At 42.5% G+C, this 18,485-nt stretch overlaps 1 protein-coding gene across 2 annotated transcripts in view; it reads left to right on the top strand.

The window, feature by feature from the left end:
• The window catches only part of Abcb11 (ATP binding cassette subfamily B member 11), a 78,806-nt gene extending 60,938 nt beyond the window's left edge, over positions 1-17,868 (top strand). For both annotated transcript variants that reach the window (XM_041631665.1, XM_041631664.1), the window contains exons 20-28: positions 3,012-3,116; positions 3,210-3,371; positions 4,811-5,014; positions 6,677-6,918; positions 8,647-8,803; positions 9,394-9,591; positions 12,414-12,620; positions 13,980-14,126; positions 15,366-17,868. In XM_041631665.1, coding sequence (XP_041487599.1) covers positions 3,012-3,116; positions 3,210-3,371; positions 4,811-5,014; positions 6,677-6,918; positions 8,647-8,803; positions 9,394-9,591; positions 12,414-12,620; positions 13,980-14,126; positions 15,366-15,566 — 1,623 coding nt within the window. In that variant the 3' untranslated portion in view covers positions 15,567-17,868. The remainder of the gene's footprint in view (positions 1-3,011; positions 3,117-3,209; positions 3,372-4,810; positions 5,015-6,676; positions 6,919-8,646; positions 8,804-9,393; positions 9,592-12,413; positions 12,621-13,979; positions 14,127-15,365) is intronic.
• Positions 17,869-18,485: the final 617 nt, after the last annotated feature.

The raw sequence follows: 18,485 nt of genomic DNA, 5'->3' as shown, positions 1-18,485 counted from the left end.
GAAGCCTACCTCCTGGGTTGCTGTGAGAAACCTAAATTAAATTAGGATCTAAAGAAGTCCTAATTTAAGATTAGTTAAGCCATGCATTTGACATCTGACACATAGAAAGAAGTTAATGATTCCTTTTCTCCTTAAACAAATGTCGCCATGACAAAAACAGAAAGATGTGTTTCTGAACCACAGCCAGTCTAAAGACAGAGAGTTCTAGTGGTGCATAGCCCTTTCAGGCTGCAATTCAAAACTAAGAATGTACAAAGAACCCACGGAACAGGATTTTGTGGCAGATTGACTATGGGCAAGATGGGAGGCTTAATACCAAGCTAACCAGTCATGTGGGTTTTAACACAGCTTCTCTCTCTGGACCCTGAGAACACAGACAACACCATAAACCAAGGCACACCCAGGAGAAAGTCAGTTGTACGCTGGCAACTGGGAGTTTCCTTATTTATGAACAACTCCCAGATGAATGGACTCAGGCCAATGTCTTGGTCTTTGTGGCCCTAGCTGTCTATGAGTTAAGTAGGTTCATTTGTAATTCACACAGACAGTATGTGGTTTTTGTGGGGAGAAGTCATTGGCACACAGCAGTTTGAAGTTCCAAGAATATCTGTATAGCTATTTAAAAAAAACCCTCAAATTGTACATTTTTTGAACTGGTTAGTTACACAAGTCTGGCAGGAACTAATGTGGTATCTTAGAGCCCATTTTCTAGAAGTAAAGGCTGCAGAACCTTTCAGCTGTCCTAGATCTAGTAATCGCGCTCTCTCTCTCTCTCTCTCTCTCTCTCTCTCTCTCTCTCTCTCCTTTGCAGTTTGTGTACAATCCTGGAACAGCATTCCTTTTTTTTCATTTTTTTTACCTTTTCTCATTTAAAATATATATTTTTAAAATGTCATTATAGTTGCCTTAGCTGCTCTGCAAAACCTGGAATTAAAACAAAGCAAGCAAACAGAAATCCAACTCATTGAGCACACAAACATCAGGTCGAAATAATGGCCTCTGCGGAACCATTATTGCCAAAGCACTATAGGTTTTAAAATAAGACTCGTGTTGACGCAAAATGAAAGGAGAATGCGTCAGACTTGGGAACCTTGCTTTGATGATGGACAAAGGGAGATGGGTTTGCTTCCTGTTTTCAGTACGTCTGGTCCTGGTATCAATCTATTAATGTAGTATTTATTGTCCTGAAACCTGTATTTTCTGTTTCTCTGTATCACTTGAACCAGAGACCAGACACACAAACACAAAAGGGAGATTATTTTTTGCTTCGCAGAAAAGATTTTGGACATACCGTTTTTGATGAGATTTGTGTGGTCACTGTAGGTACTCAGCAAATGTGTGTTGGATAAATTGTTTCCTTTGAGAGAACTGGCATTGTTCTAGCTACTCAAACTATTTCAGAATGGTTGGACTGGAGCCAATAAACTTCTTGCCATGCAAACATGAGAACCTGAGTTCAATTCCCAGAATCCACACAAAAAGCTAGACGTGGTGACATATGCGTAATCCCAGAAGTGGGGAGACCAGAGGATCCTCTCTAGGACTCACTGGCTGAATTGATTAGTTCCAGGTCTGTGAGAGAACCCAGAGAGAGAAAGGGGAGAGGGAGAGGGAGAGGATAAGGACTTCTATAGTCTCCAATCCACATTTTTCCTGGCTTCTCCCAGTTACTTCTTTTAGTCTGAATTGCAAAGATTTGTTGTGATTAAAATGCTTTTCCCTGAGAGCTTTCCCACCACAAGACACTGTGTAGTTATGGCAACAGCTTGGTTCTCAGCTTGGTGCTTAAGTAACTATCAGCAAATTCATCACAGATTTAAGAAAATCATTTACTGATCAAAATAGACCTCAAAGACCCTATCACTCTGGGTGGTGGTGGCACACACTAATCCCAGCACTTGGGAGGCAGAGGCAGGCAAATCTCTGTGAATTCAAGGCCAGCGTGATCTACAAGAGCTAGTTCCAGGACAGATAGGGTTACACAGAGAAACTTTGTCTTGAAAAACCAAAACCAAAAGAGACTCTAGTCACAATTTCCATGGCCTTTGAAGAGAGAATAGTTCCAGTTTCCTGTAGGACAACAATATCAGACTCAGATTTTACTTTCTTTCCTTTTCTAGGCTAACAGTCAGTTGTGCAACAGCTGGCTGCTTTAGAAATTAATATATATATATATTCTATACTTATACATATAATTGTATATAGGTATATCATTATATAAATGTATAATTATATAATAATACAGTGTAATTTTATACTTATATATAATATATATTTTATACTTATAAACTAGTTTTTATGTGTAAGATCAGTAAAATAAAGGATACCTGAGTCTAAAAATCATCTTTAATTATTCAAGCAAAATAATAGGTGAAATAATAACCATTTTCCCACAGACTGACATTCTCAAATTCTCAACAATGTCCTTCTGTTTCCCTTTTCTTCTTTTCCTCCTCTCCCCCTTCTTCCCTCTTTTTCTCTCTTCTTTCTTAAGGATACTTTGATCTGGCTATCTTTTCTTTTCACTTTTTTATCAACATCAGGGAAAAAAGCTAACACCACTGCTTAAATCAACACAGCGGGGGCTGGGGAGGACTTCTGTAATGGCTGCCATTGGTTTAAATTTTTCAGGAACCCTGCCACATAGGGGATTAAAAATAATACACCATAATGTCTATTACTAACTTTAGTTTAAAAACTAGTGTGTTTAAAGTGAAGCCATTTTTAAAAAGTTTCACAGCAAAATTAAGAGGACGTTCCAGAGATTTCCCTTCTACCCCTTGCCTTCCTCCGTCACTAACATCCTAGGCCACAGTGGCCATTCAGTACAGCCGTGCTATGCACCATGTAAAGATCCTCTCATCTCTATATAGATCGAGAGTGAAGTTCACTCTTGCCGGACGTTCCATGGGATTGGACAAATGTGAAAACTTAATCGAACATACAAAATGTATTTGTTTTGTTATTGTTTATAATAACAAACTTCCTTCCCTATTTCTTATCTTCCAAAGATTTTCTCATTCACCGATAAAGAAGAACAAAGGTCAGAGATTTACAACATGTGTCTGTTTTTTGTCGTCCTGGGCTGTGTATCCATTTTCACGCAGTTTCTGCAGGTAATTTTATTTTTCATCAAGGGATTTCCCTATTTCCACCCCTTTTTTCCCTCATGTAAAAATCTCATCAAAGGCTCCTTCTTTATGTTTTAGGGTTACACTTTTGCCAAATCTGGGGAGCTCCTTACGAAGAGGCTGCGTAAATTTGGTTTCAAAGCAATGTTAGGACAAGACATTGGCTGGTTTGATGACCTCAGAAATAACCCTGGAGTACTGACAACTAGGCTTGCTACGGATGCCTCCCAAGTTCAAGGGGTAAGTCTTGGGAGGGTCTGTCCATTTCGGATGTTATAACAGAATATCTTAGACAAGGCAATTTGCAAATTATAGACATGTTTTCCTCATAGTTCTGTAGGTTGGAAAGTTTAAGATTAAGGCAGGGCAGGTTTCATCTGGTAAAGGTATATATCTCTCATTTGAAGATGGCATCTTCTTGCTCCATTTTCCTGTGGTAGAAGATTAAAGGGGCTGGAATTCTGTCATCATTTTCTTTTATTCTTGTTTTATTGCACCTGTATGGGAAGACAGATTTTTCAGTCCAATCGTGCCCAAAGGTTCCGACAGTAACACCCTCCAGTGGGAATTAGATTCCAACATGAATTTTAGAGAAACACATTCAGCTGTAGAACAGTAAGACTGTATGTATTACACAGATGTTCTTACCATAGAATGTTCTGAGAATTCCCCATGTTTCCTCTGGGGTGAACCTGGTAGGGCTGGGATAAGCCAGAGCCTTGCAACAACAGCTACTGTACAGTGTCCCGTAGGCAGTGCCTAGAACCAGTGTTATGACACACATCAATATGCTAGGATTTGGGATTTCGACTTCTGAGTCTAGCAACAGCTGTTTTCTCAGACGTTTCTAAGACCCACAGGCTTGAATTTTACCAGAGTCAAGTGCGCCCCCTAGAGGTGGAAGAGGAAGGAAAAGGTACGCAGCAATGTCTTCACCTGCTATCCAGAGTGGTGTCCTGAACAGTCCGTGAATAATCCCCCTTGGGAAGTGGGGTAAAGAAGAGGTGGTTGCTGTTGAGATTCTCTCAAAGACTTCAAAGAATGATATTTCCAGGGACCCATGCAGACAAAGCTGTAGTTTCTAGATCTTATAACCTTGTTAAGAGATATAATACACCTGCGGGTGATCAGCCTGGTCCTTGACAAAGCCAGGGGTTGGGACTAAAACGATGGGAGCCAAATTTACCAACTTTCTAAGTGAGAAGAAAGCGAGCATGATTGATGGAGCTTGGGATAAAAAAAAGGAAAAGAAAAAGAAACAACCCTCCTCGTATTAGGAGTGTTGTGTGTGGTATGCCTCAACTCCATTATAAGAGGTACCTAAAAACAGACAATTCATACAGAGAGGAGAATAACCATTACCAGTGGCTCAGGGGAGGAAGGTGAAGTGATCATTTGATAGGTAAAGGTGGAGAGGCTGGAAAGATTGAGTGTGGATGTGATGGCCACACACCACTGTGAGTGTTCTTCGTTCATTTGTTTTGTTGAAGAGTTGTTTGTTTGTTTTATCTTCATTTCCCTGCATTACGTACTTATGAATGTCTCAAAAACTAAATATCTGCCTATATATTTTATCACAATAAAAAGAATGTACCTTTTGACATAAAATAGCTTTTCACATAATAGTGTCTAGTGAAAGGGACAATGTCCGAGACGGCCTGGTTGACTTTGATTTGCAGGCTGCTGGCTCTCAGGTTGGGATGATGGTCAACTCCTTCACTAACATCGCAACGGCCATACTCATTGCCTTCATCTTCAGCTGGAAGCTCAGTCTGCTTGTGCTATGCTTCTTCCCCTTCTTGGCTTTTTCGGGAGCCCTGCAAACAAAAATGCTGACAGGATTCGCATCTCAAGACAAGAAGGCTCTGGAGAAGGCTGGCCAGGTAACCTTATAGACCTATTTTTCCTACTTGTGGCTGAGCAGTTGTCAAGGGAACCATTTAAAATGATAAGTACCGAGAGACACATGTGCCTCTGCCTGAAGACTATGACAATAAGGCTTTGGTGCATACACTGGATCAGGCAAGGAGAAGCTTATGTGTTTGGTGTCCTCGGTTATCCCTGCTACATTCTCTGTGTTCTCACTTGCAGAGGTGAGAAGTTCTATTAAAGTTGCTGCTGCTGTTCTCTTATATTGACGGATTACCCAAGGTTTTGTTATCCACACAGAAAACATGCTTTCGACTTTGACACTCTGGCATTTGCTAGACTAGCGGCAAATGTCTTTCTCAAATACAATCAAGAACAACAGAGTAGAATTTGAGTACCTTCAGGTTCTAGGTATTCTAATTTTTATATTCTAATTAATGTCTGAACATAAGAATAAGTGAGAGGATGATGGCATAGACATTTGTCAATTGAAAAATAAACACCATGGCATGGTGACATAGCTAGCAGGGACCCCAGAATTTGGGGATGGAGATCAAAGGATCAGAAGTTCAAGGCTATCCTCAGCTACATAGTCAGAGTTCAACCTGGGTACTAGATGCTGTCTCAAACAACAATAACATACTGGAAGTGAAGAAGGGAAGGAGAGAGGGACCAAGAGATCAATCAATCACATATAACATGCATTTCTTTTGTTTTTCTTTTTCTTTTTTTTATTCTAGAGCCTGAACATAGGGACTAGAGCTTACTATGCAAAGTAAGCACATTAGAACTGAGGCATACCCCAATTCTTTCTTTTATTTACTGTCTTTGTAACTTTTTATTTTATATCTATCATCTATCTATCTATCTATCTATCTATCTATCTATCTATCTATCTATCTATCTATCTACCTACCTAACCAGGTTGCCCAGATGGCCTTGAATTCACACTGGAGACCAAGCAGATCTTGAACATAGTATCTTCCTACCTTAGCCCCCCCAACCATTAGCATTCTGGGCTTTTCCTACCAGGCCTGAGTCACACACTCATGCTTCACAAACTCACTCATGACTGCATTCTAGTTGAGACAAGAGAATATGATGCTGTCCAAGTAGACAAGACATTTTAGATGCCAGTGTAGAAAATAGCATCTCTAATAAGGTGTACCCCAGTTTATGTAGAGTGGGCCTCAAACTGTAGTTACACACATGCTCACCATGTAGACTGAAGATTAACTTATATTTAACTTTAACCATATTCAGTTAGCTGGTTTTAGAGAGAATGGTTTGCTGGACAGCAACTTTTTAGAAAATAGTCTCTAGTAACTTAAATTTTATCAAGTGCCTGTTTTGTTCCAGAAGACATCCAAAGACAGTGTTTTAGACATTTCAAATGAATTAGCAGAGAAATGTTAAAGCATGTCCAGGACAAGCATGGGAGACCTTGTCTCACACCGTCTCCCCCTACCCCAGCCGTAAGTAGAGGCAGTGAAGCCCTATTAGAACCAGGCAGAGTCTAAGTGACAGATGGCCCCATGGTCCAGTTGAGTTGACCCCAGCAACTTCTCTCTGTGTTACTTTCTGCCATTTGTGAGCACTCTAATCTGTGAAACGGCTGAAGTGTCATGGAAAGAGACAGCCCTTTTTTTTGATTCCTCAGACTCTTCCCTTTTCAGATCACCAGCGAAGCCCTTGGCAACATCCGCACTGTTGCGGGGATTGGCGTGGAGAAGAGATTTATTAAAGCATTTGAAGCTGAGTTGGAAACGTCATACAGAACATCCGTGAAGAAGGCGAACGTCTACGGGCTCTGCTTCGCCTTTTCCCAGGCCGTGTCGTATTTCGCCAGCTCTTCTGCCTACAGATACGGAGGTTACCTGATAGCCGAGGAAGGGCTGCACTTCAGCTATGTTTTCAGGTGAGCCATCTCCAAAGTGACCACACGAGATGGACACTCCAGGGGGAACGCCTGGGTCTGCCCAGCAAACCATTTCCTCTAAAAGCAGCTGGGTTTGTTCTTTTTCAAAGTTCTACAGGGTGTGAGACACTTCCTCTGGACTTGGCTGCCTCACAGACTTCTGTGTGTGTGTTTGTCTCCAGAAGGCCTTGGTAGCAACTGAGTTTGCTTCCTTCATGAGTTATTTTAGGGGCTCTTATTCAACAGAAGCAGCATGTCCTACATTGTTAGCATGGTCAAGCCTCTTCATGTTTCATTTACCGAGGGCTCTTTGGCAAAAGAAATTCACACAATGAAGCCTAGGTTTAAGGATTTGAGACACAAAGCCCATGTTTGGATGAGGAGTGAAAAAGAGAAGATGATCCCAGACAGATGAATCACCAGATGAATCATTGTAATTAAATTTATGCTTATTAAAGCTGAGGTCCTCAAAGCCTGGAACAAGATGGGCCCAAGGAAAGTTGTAGTTGAACTATGTTCCTCGCTTGCAAAGACAACTGGTTTCTAGGCACTTCCTCTGAAAAGAGACAGGATAGGCCAGAGGAGGGAATTCTGTTCTCTGAGGCAGAGTCTGCTTGCTTCCCGAGGGGTGGGCCTAAGAATGAGGCCTCATCCTTACATGAGGGTGGTAGTGGGAGGTAGTGAGGGCAGAGGCAATCTTAGGTTTGAAGGACATGATCCTCTCACCTGATCCCTTCCTTCCAGAACTTTCCTGCTAGCCCACTCTACCCACACCAACTAGGAACATCTCTTCTCTAAGCCCTTGCATGTTTAAAGCTGTTAACCCAGACCAGGAAACAGCAATCCTTGAGTTCTCTCTGCCAGTGCATACGAGTTATGGAACAAATTCTTGGCCAGTATGTGAGAATCAAGAGCCTAGAGAAAGCTTCCAACTGCTGGTGTTGCTTTAAGAACTAGACAGACATCCTTAAGCATTTCCTAACGTATCCCCAAAGCTTTCATCCTCTTCAGCCTTCTCCTGGGCTCCTGGAGAATGAAACAATCACTGGTCACAAGCCAAGCAGTAAGATACATGCTTGCACATGCTCTACCTCTCATTCCACCCCGTTTCCACCCTCTGGAAGATGGCACTGATGGGCAACCATATGGGTTGCTATGCACATCAAGGGCCAGGCAGCAGCATGGTTGTCTCTCAGAACTAATTTAGTCATCTGCTCATTCATTCCTGAAGTCTGTGTTGATATAGTTAGCAGCAGCTGGGACAAACAGAAGGATACAGACAACTGCATTTCCCCTATCCCACATGAAGCGTGCCTTGTACGTGCAGCGTAGAACAGGTCCTTCCATTGGCTGCACCCCTCTGTCTTTTATACAGTTGTCAGAATTCCGGACAGTGGGAAGAAAAGCCAGCTTAATCTGGTCGTCAAATTTCTCTCTAAAATAATATTTTTTTCAAAAGTCTCCTCCACTCTTCCCCCACCATCAAAAATGTTTTAATGTGGTACATCTAGGATTTGGAGGCCTGAACCCTATCCCAATCAGCCTAACCCTGGACCCTTTTATAGAGAGCATAATTTGAAAATCATGAATCTTTCTAACTCCCACAAGATCAGACATATCTAAAGTGACTTGCTTTAAGCCATTTGGGGCTAGCACCCAAAACTTTTGCCTCTTAGGCCTTCATAGTGCCCACACCCCACTTCTCAGTTCCTGGGTGTTTGGTTGCAGGACGGCCTCTTCAGTGATGATGAGTGCAACAGCTGTGGGAAGAACCTTCTCTTACACCCCAAGTTTTGCCAAAGCCAAGATATCGGCCGCACGCTTTTTTCAGCTGCTAGACCGAAAACCTCCAATTAATGTTTACAGCGGAGCAGGTGAAAAGTGGGTAAGTACTGGACTAGAGGAGGTACGTGTATGTGCGCGTGTGTGCACACGTGCGCATGTATGTACATACATGTTCATGCATGTGCATGTGTTTGTATACAGAAAAGGCCACTGAAGATGGTCAGATGAGGTCATTTTGGAGTCTAAATTTTAGTAGCCTGTATTCATCCATATGCACCCGGAATGGACAAACAAGGGATTTATGAATGTAAAGAAAGGAAATAATTGACATGAAAAATCAGACGTTACATTGACATTTGAATAAGACAACAGTGTGTAATTATGTTGGTCATTTTCCATCACCACAATTGGGGAAAAAATGTCATTTTCTAGTGGTATTCACCTGCTTGCTTGTTTTGAAGCGGAATCTCCCTATGTAGCCCAGGCTGGCCTCCAGCGAACTCACTCTCTTCCTGCCTCAGCTTCCTGAGTTCTGGGATTACTGCTGTGTACCGCGATCCAGACTAGAATGTCACCCACTGAGTTGTTTCATAGTGCATAATTCCATACCATTGTGTACATTTAGGTACATCCTCTGTGTTCTCTGCTCCAGCAGAATTACACATGTAATTCTGGTCCTCTCGTTCACAGGACAACTTCCAAGGGAAGATTGATTTTATTGACTGCAAATTTACATATCCTTCACGACCAGATACCCAAGTTCTGAATGGTCTCTCGGTGTCTGTGGATCCAGGGCAGACACTGGCTTTTGTTGGAAGCAGCGGCTGTGGCAAGAGCACCAGCATTCAGCTGTTGGAGCGGTTCTATGACCCTGATCAAGGGAAGGTGGTAAGTGGTACCAATGCTCCTAACGATTTTGCTTTCTCAGTAAGATCTGCCCCCAGGTGGTCTCCAACGCTGCGCCTTGCCAGATCAGTTTGTCTTTCTCCTTAGCCCTGTGGATGTTTTCATTTCCTTCATTGATTGGTTGACCTGATTCTGCTCCATAGCTTCTAATGGCATATTCTTCCCAGTTCCAGATGATCTGTTGACCAGTTAGGGAAGAAAGCGGGACACAATGCAAAACTCGAGATGAGCATATTTGAGAGGCCTCTGTTTACCTGTAAATGGAGCAGAAAGGGCAGACTAATCAAGAAACTAATGGCTGGGGATGGAAAAAATGGGGGTAACAAGGAACACAGTGATAAGTAAGCAAGACAAGGGAGCAAGCATGAAAAACTTGAGACAATCCTGACCCAAAAAGCTTAAGCCTAACTTATAGATAAACTCACACTGAAAAAGCCCTGGCATAGACAGTTGAAATATTGGTGAGCTGCTTTATTCCTTATTCTGAGTGTTTATTTCTCTCTTTTCCTCCCTCTTTCTTCTCAGGTAATATATTCACCAGACTTTACAACCAAATAAAAAAGATTTTTCATAAAAAGTCACATCCCTCTTTGTTTGCTCAGAGACAACTTTCTTCACCATTTCATGTTTTGAGTTCTCCTAGACATTATTGCTCCTGTGTCTCTAAATGCTCCGATTTCTGTTTCATGAATTAACTAACTTAGACTTTCTGCTGATTTTTTTTTAACTTTTCTCCAACACACCCCAGTATTTAAAAAAAATGCTCCTTCTAATCTTCCTAAATAGTGTAATCTTCATTGCAACAGGAGTAGGTAACATTTTAGAAGAGAAATACTGAAAGATGAGGTTCTGTCGCATAGAGCAAAGAAACCAGTAGATATTAGCAGAATCCAGGAGGGATGAAAATAAGGAGTAGGAATTGATTCCTTGTGGCTCATGACCCTTGATGTTATTGATTTTAGATGTAAAGATTTTAATTTATTTGTAAGTATTTGGTGGCTGATGAACTTGGAAAGTGCATTGCCCTGATCTCTAAAAGGGAAAGGGCTCCATTTTCCAAAATGTCGTCTCTGCCATGTCTGTTGTCCAGGTAGATGTGAACTGCTGCGGCTTGACTTCGCCATGTTTGATCTTTCAAACTTAACATGTATACTAAGTATGTTTTGTTGCAGGGAGAGAATTTGTTGAAGGAGGGGATGCTTGTTTGTTCCCGGCCACTTAGCCCTGAAATAGTCACACAGAAACTGTATTAATTAAATCACTGTTTGGCCCATTAGCTCTAGCTTCTTATTGGCTAACTCTTATATCTCAATTTAACCCATCTCCATTAATCTGTGCATCTCCACGAGGTTATGGCCTACCAACTAAGTTTCAGCGCATCTGTCTCTAGCGGCAGCTCTACGGCTTCTCTCTGACTCCGCTTTGTTCATCCCAACATTCAGTTTAGTTTTCCCCGCCTAGCTCTGTTCCCCTATAGCTCGGTTATAGGCCCAAAGCAGTTCCTTTATAAACCAATGGTATTCACAGCATACAGAGGGGAATTCCACATCAATGTTTCTCTTTTGCATACACTGAATTTTCTGCTCACTGGAAGGAAGCAATCATTTTATGATTTCTTGCATGTAAGAAGCACAGTATATTTTGTAAGTTCATTATAATATGCATCTATGAACACTGTAAGCCGGAAAATATTGCTTTAATCAATTCTTAAAAAAATCTTCTTTGCTTTTAGAGAAGCTACCAAACACAGGTACCATACGTTCAATATTTAATTAGGCATCTACGCTATGTCCAGTACTATCTATGGGAGATTCTTCAGGAACGTGGACTAGAACTTCTGTTTCCTAGCACATATACAGCAGTTAGCAAAAAGCTCATTTCTGACTAAATATTAAGTTGTGCTTTTCAGAAATAGGTACAATGGGAAATACCTCAGGCCGAGTAAGGACTAACTCTTACTGAGGGCTGCTGCATTCAGCCTTTTCTTTTTAAATAGTGTTTCCCTTTTCCATTGCTTAGAAATGATCTGAATTATATCCTGCTCACATTATTTGAAATAATCTCTTTTTTTACCTGAAATCCTACAGTCAAATGTTTTACGATTCATGTTAGATTTCCTACACCTTTGGGATGCAATCTTTGGAATCTTACGTGAACCAGCTTAAACAGCATGTGTTTTGTGGCTGAACTTCCCTGACTTCTGGGCTGTGGGTTCCTAGGAGACAGACGCTGTGTCCTCACACAGCACCCAGAGGCTGTTCATGTGGTGCCTCCTGGGGATGATTCCATATGTGATTGTGGCTCAGTGAACAATTACATTTTCCCCCAGGCTTATTATCTCATCTGTCCAGGGAATAATGTCAATAAAGCCAAGGACACAGGCTTGGTCTTCACGTCATCTAAGAGCATCAGTCTATCCCTCTTCCTGACCCCTCTCCCCTACAGAATAGAAAGAAGTAGGCATATCTGAACAGACTAGGCTATGCCAAACTACAAGGAGAATTTTTTTTTTCTTAACTAAATGCTTTTCTAAGATCCTTTCTCATTTATATACTACCTGTGGAGGTAGAATTTAGTAAAAACAACATCAAAACAACAGATTGATCAGTGTCAACTTTGAAGGCCTTTCTGTCAGAAACAAGTTTCAGAGGCCACAGGCAATAAGATTTATTCCCCCGGGCCCCTAGGGATGCTCACACTGAAGCGGAACAAACGCACTGCCCAGGACCTAACTCCACCATAGGAAGTCCCTCACTGCCAGCACGCTAAAACTTCCTGTCCTTCGTTGTCATCTCTTTTGGCAGATGATAGACGGTCATGACAGCAAAAAAGTGAACATCCAGTTCCTCCGTTCCAACATTGGAATTGTTTCTCAGGAGCCAGTGTTGTTCGACTGTAGCATCCTGGAAAACATCAAGTATGGGGACAACACCAGAGACATCTCCATGGAGAGAGTCGTAGCTGCCGCGAAGCAGGCTCAGCTGCATGACTTCGTCATGTCACTCCCGGAGGTGGGCACCACGTCTGTTCCGTACAGGAGCACAGTGCTGTGGGGAGGCAGGTTACCCAGAAAGTAGCAGGATTGTAGATAGAGTCGAGGTTCAAAGGCAACGTAACTTATTTCCCAGTGTCTTATATCATCTTCATCTTTTTAAAAAATATTTATTTATTATGTATACAATGTTCTGTCTCTGTATATGCCTGAAGGCCAGAAGAGGGCACCAGATCTCATTACAGATGGTTATGAGCCACCATGTTGTTACTGGGAATTGAATTCAGGACCTCTGGAAGAGCAGGCAATGCTCTCAACCACTGAGCCATCTCTCCAGCCCTCATCTTCATCTTTTAAGCAAAGCAAATAGCTTCCATTTCCTAACCACATGTTAGGAAGTATTATACTGTCAAACAAAATGCATCCTGTAGAATTTGTTGCATATAAAACAGTGTGGCCTTGTAGAAAGAAATACAGAGGTTTAACATAGGTTTGAAGGTAAGCTTTCTCATTTACTACCTGAGCGTGTGAATTTGGGATGCCTACCTATCCAATCTCAGCTGCAAAATGCAAAGAACGCCCAAAATAGGAAAATGGGGGCATAGAGGTCAAAGGGTAGGGAAATGACTTACTGGTAAAGCTCCTAGCCAGGATTACACAGTGAGACCTTGCTACCATGTAGAAGAGGAGGAGGAGGAGCTATAGTAGCAACAATCCCCAATGCAAACTGAATACCTGTATGAGTGTTAACTATTTTTAACTTAGCCTTGCTGGGCATCTAGCTAGACATTTTCTTTCCTAATTTCATAAAAAAAATGCACAGCAAATATGCATGATAGATACTAACACTGTATTTTGCAGGTGAGTTTTGCAGGCTCAAAGACATTTTAACAGGTTGTTGATGTTCACGAAGGTAGTAAGCAACCGAGTATAACTTCAAACCAGGGCTTGTGTCCCAGAATGTTCTCTCCAGGGAAGGAGTCAAACAGAAAGCCTTTAAAGGCATCTCTACCCTTGGGAGTAGCCTGTCTTGCAAAGCTCTTTGGACGAAAGTCTAGAAACCAGAGAATATCAAACCAAGGAAGATCTCTTATGTGGAATCTTAGCTGGACATAGGAAGAGAACAAAAGTAGAATAAAGAAATGCAGAAAACTGGAATTACAGCCCTCATTTTCCAGCCCAAAGCTTCATTTAATTAATATTTCTAACTAGATTTGATATATTTTATTGCTTTTAATAACTATTTCTAAGTTCAAAAAAGAAAAAGAAAAAAAAATTTAAACTCACAGAAGACCCATTGCTGTGGGCTCCAAACAGCCCAGGAGCAAAGACTGTGTTCTCTAGTTTTCAAACCTGCTATGGTTTTTTTTTTTTCTAGAAATATGAAACTAATGTTGGAAGCCAGGGCTCTCAACTCTCTCGAGGAGAGAAACAACGCATTGCTATTGCTCGGGCCATTGTACGAGATCCTAAAATCTTGCTACTAGATGAAGCCACGTCGGCCCTAGACACAGAAAGTGAGAAGGTATGTGTTAGTTTTCTTTTTTAAAAAAAAAATTTTATTTTAAATTTTTTTACTCATTTTACATACCAACCAGTTTCTCCTTTCTTCCCCTTCTCCTGCTTACCCCCTCCTCCCCCAATCCATCTCCCATGGGAAGTCAACAAGCCCTTCCCCTCTGCTTCAAGGCTGAGCAAGGCATCCCACCATAGGGAATGGGGTCCAAAGAGTCAGCTCATGCATCAGGGATGGATCCTGGTCCCACTGCCAGGGGCCCCTCACACAGACCAAGCTGCACAACTGTAGCCCAGGTGCAGAGAGCCTAGTTGGGCCCATGCAGGCTCCTCAGCTGTCGGTCTGGAGTTTGTGAGCTCCCGGGAGCTCAGGTCAGCTGTCTCTGTGGGTTTCCCTGTCATGAGCTTGACCTCCCTTGCTCATATAATCCCTCCTTGTGTTGAGTTTCTAAGCTCTTAGGTTACTAGAGGTGTCTTTGCTGGAAGATTGGTGCATATAAAACAACATTATTTTCAGTTGCTTTATTCGTTTGTAGTAGAAACTGACAATATTTTTCTTTGGACACAGAAGATAGTAATCTACAAATAGAAATCTAACAGGGCTACTGCCACTAAAAAAAAATTCACTTTGAAATAATTGTTCTTATAGATACTTTAGGTTAAATGGCATTTTTCAAAGGCCAAGAAGTTTCTTACATATATTAAAACAACTTAGGTCATTTGCGAAACTTAACATGTTTTATAGTTTTTAAATTATGTGGCAGAGTAAGTGACCGATACACAGCACCTAGAAGGAGGTGATAGCCATGGCCAGTTTCCATAGTAGAACGTGTAGCTGGGAGAAGATCAACTGCGAAGCTCAGAGTTTATGATCTACGGCATTAAAATTGAGATTCTGACTTTGGCGCACGCTAAAATGTCCTCAGTGAAGGGAGTATCAGAAACCATTAACCCCTGCTCTGCGATTTGGTTTTATCTTTGTAAATTGGACAATCCGGTATTGTGAAATTGCACAGTGACATAGTGTTTAGCTCATTCTTGCTTCCCTGAACTTTCTCTAGCGTGTGCGCTGCAATTTAAATAAAGCTGTATGTGCAGCCATTTGCTTAATCTCCTTTAGTGCTCAGGCTTTGGGGTGACCTCTGAGCACAGAGCTGTTGCTCAGGTGGTGCTTGAAATGGACCCTCACAGGAGTGAGGCTGGGAACCATCCCGTGTCTTTCCACTGATCCTCCATCTTCTTTCTGTAGACTGTGCAGATCGCCCTGGACAAAGCCAGAGAGGGTCGGACCTGTATTGTCATTGCCCACCGCTTGTCTACCATTCAGAACTCAGATATCATCGCTGTCATGTCCCAAGGGGTGGTAATTGAAAAGGGGACCCATGAAGAACTGATGGCCCAGAAGGGAGCATATTACAAGCTAGTCAGCACGGGAGCCCCCCTCAGTTGACCCTACTCAAGACCTTCATCCGCAAGTCCAGGAAGGCTGCAGGCTGTTGTACTGATACGGAGCATCGTAAACGTTATACAGATAGCGCCATTCGCTGGGACCCAAGCTAATTTTGAGTGACCTTCAGTGTAATAATTCAGTTTGAAATGTCTGTGTAGAAAAGAGAGAACCCAGGGTCAGAGTGAGTGAAAAGCCAAGGTCGGGCAGCTGCATGCCTACCGCTGCCCTGGATGGGAGGTGATTGCTGAGGCAGGATCACTGAGAGGGCCTGGAGTCTGCCTCGTGCACTTGTGAAAGCTCCTTGTACACCGAGCCTGCGTGTACTCTCAGCTGTTGTTGGAGTCAGATCAAGGTCAAGGCCGAAGGACAAAGGCTACTGGTATTTCTTGATGAAGTTTTGTTTGTTTTCTGTACAGAAGCAGATCCATTTACCCCTAATCCTGAGAAAGGAGCCCTTTCACATTCTGGAGTCTCTCAGGCTTGGGGAGGGAAAGGTGAGCTAAGGGGTAGCAGAGGTTACCAGTCTGGTGTACTGACTTAGATTGAAGACTCGGGTGTTGGTGTTGCCGTGCCCTACAGTCGGATCTGCCAGTGTGGAGCGGGGACTCTCCCAAGACTTCTGCTATCCCTTCCCTGCCCCGTGCTGCCTGATGTCCCTTATTCCTGTGAAATCCTGATCATAAAATGGGAATGCAGAAGCTTCTCAAGCTGTTACATAATAATCTAGTTAAACGTCGTAGAAAAACACCCTTGGTTGTCATTTTCTTTAGAATACCACTAAATACCACTTCTTACCGTATCAAAGGAGGCATGAAGCCTTAGGAATAAAGAAAATTTCAAAATGATGACAGGAAAAAAAATGGTGAGCTAAATTTGTGACAATGGATTTCAAAGACAAGAGGAAATTGGCATGCAGTCTGTTCATCAGGAAGAGCTTGTAGACACATTTCCTACCACAGACCCCTGGAAAGGCTAAGAGACAAAAGTCCCAGGGTCCTTTTGGAAGGAGGAGTCAGAGGGACAAATGAGCCCAAAGTTAGAAGAATGGGCTGAAAACCTGTGTAAATCTTGTGGGTGCACAGCCCACTCTTGCAGCAGGCTGGTAGCCCTGGTTCAGGTCCTGAAGGACACTAGCTACTGCTTCCCTTGCCCACAGGCAGGCTTGAGTGTAGGGACATAAGCTACAACTGAAAGGGTGAGTCCTGTACAAGAGCTGAGGGCCTGGGTATAAGATTATAGATGAACAGAAAAACTTGTGGCTGCCCTGTCTGGCAGTGATCAAAGAATTACTCTCTGGCTGGAGCAATTGGTCAGTATAAAAGCGGAAGATCTATGGTCTGATGCTAGGAAAATTTCCCGTCCACACACAGTCCTACCATGAAGTCCAACAGCATGCATCCACTGAGTGTGATGTTTTCTGGCTGTTCGGTGTCTCTCTCAGGAGGAGACAGACTGGCTGGGATTAGTAGAACACACTTTAACAAGTAAAGCAACCACAATAGGGCACCAGGAGATAGGAAATGACAGCTAACAGACAAAGCAGAGATTAGGGAAACACTGAGAGAGAGACAAGATAATTCCGGCTATCCAAATAAAACTAGGGCTCTATGAAAATGGCCACACAGAAACATGTGCATGCTGGCACACTCACATCACACACACACACACACACACACACACACACACACACACTAAATATACAGAAAATAGCTCATGATTAAAGCAATGGAAAAATAAATAACAGAACAACTCATGGGCCATACTGTGATTGCAGCACCTCCCCCTCTTCTATCTTCCTCCCAAGTCCATCCTGCTTATAACTTCATCATCCCATGCCTATCAAATGATTGTCTGCCTACAGCCTCTTCCCATGCCCATCAAATGACTAGCTGCTTACAGAGGAAGACCAAGCTATTTCGAAATGGACAGTTACTGCTGTCATTGTTATGTGTCATTTGGTGTTGCCCGGTAGATAACTGCCAAGGTGGGCTAGCAGGTTAATCTGAAAGGTCAGACTTGCTGAAAGTGCGAAGCTGGAGTGGGGAGCAGAGGGCAGAGGAATGCCTCTAGTTGTTATGGAAAAGAACAGGGGTGAGTAAGTTCAGAACAAATGACTGCTAAAAAGGAACTAAGGCCTGTAGTAAAACTTACCTCAACTCTTGGATCAGGAAGACTACAAGTTACTTGGTTAGGTTTGCAGAGGGTGAGGAGGGGCTGTGTTCTGCGAAGTCACCTGTTTCCTAGGAAGACATCTGTGGAGTGTGTGCAAGAGGAATGAATAAATATTATCCTTTTAAATAAAGCAATTCTAAGTAATTGACGGGAGGGAAAGGACTAACCGGACAAGTTGCTTCTGGCTGTGTTGTTTATCACAGCAATAGAAGCCTAACTGCTACGACTGACCTCCTGATTCTTTCATCCAAAGCTCTTTCACTCCAATAGTTCTGCGTCTGCTCTGCATGCACGTGGGCTAAAGCATCCCAGCGAAAGGAGGACCATGAGTTCAGCGCTGCATGCAAGCATGCAACTTTCGGCAATGGGGTGCTCATTCAGAAGCGGGGAGCCTGAATATCTGATATTGTGTCCTGGTAGAGGGAAATATATGGGATCCCAATTAAGAGTATTTTGTCATGTATTAGTCAAGTGTTAAATTTAAGTTTCCTATCTTAAGAAATATTGGTGGATTTGTGAGATGGCTCAGCGGGTGAAGACACTTGCTGCCAAACTGATGACCTGAATTTGATCTTCAGGTCCCACATAGTGGAAGAGGAGAACAATAATAGATTCCTACAAGTTGTCCTTTGACACACAACACGTGTATGTGTGCATGCACACACACACACACACACACACACACACACACACACACCCCCAGAGGGAGAAAGACGGACAGACAGACAGACACACCAAATTAAAAAA

Source organism: Microtus oregoni, unplaced genomic scaffold, assembly GCF_018167655.1.
Source record: "Microtus oregoni isolate MIOR12 unplaced genomic scaffold, Mior012 000037F_ref0000500, whole genome shotgun sequence".
Classification (NCBI taxonomy): domain Eukaryota; kingdom Metazoa; phylum Chordata; class Mammalia; order Rodentia; family Cricetidae; genus Microtus; species Microtus oregoni.
The sequence above is the reverse complement of the archived record's forward strand: the minus strand, read 5'-3'. Positions and strand labels throughout refer to the sequence as shown.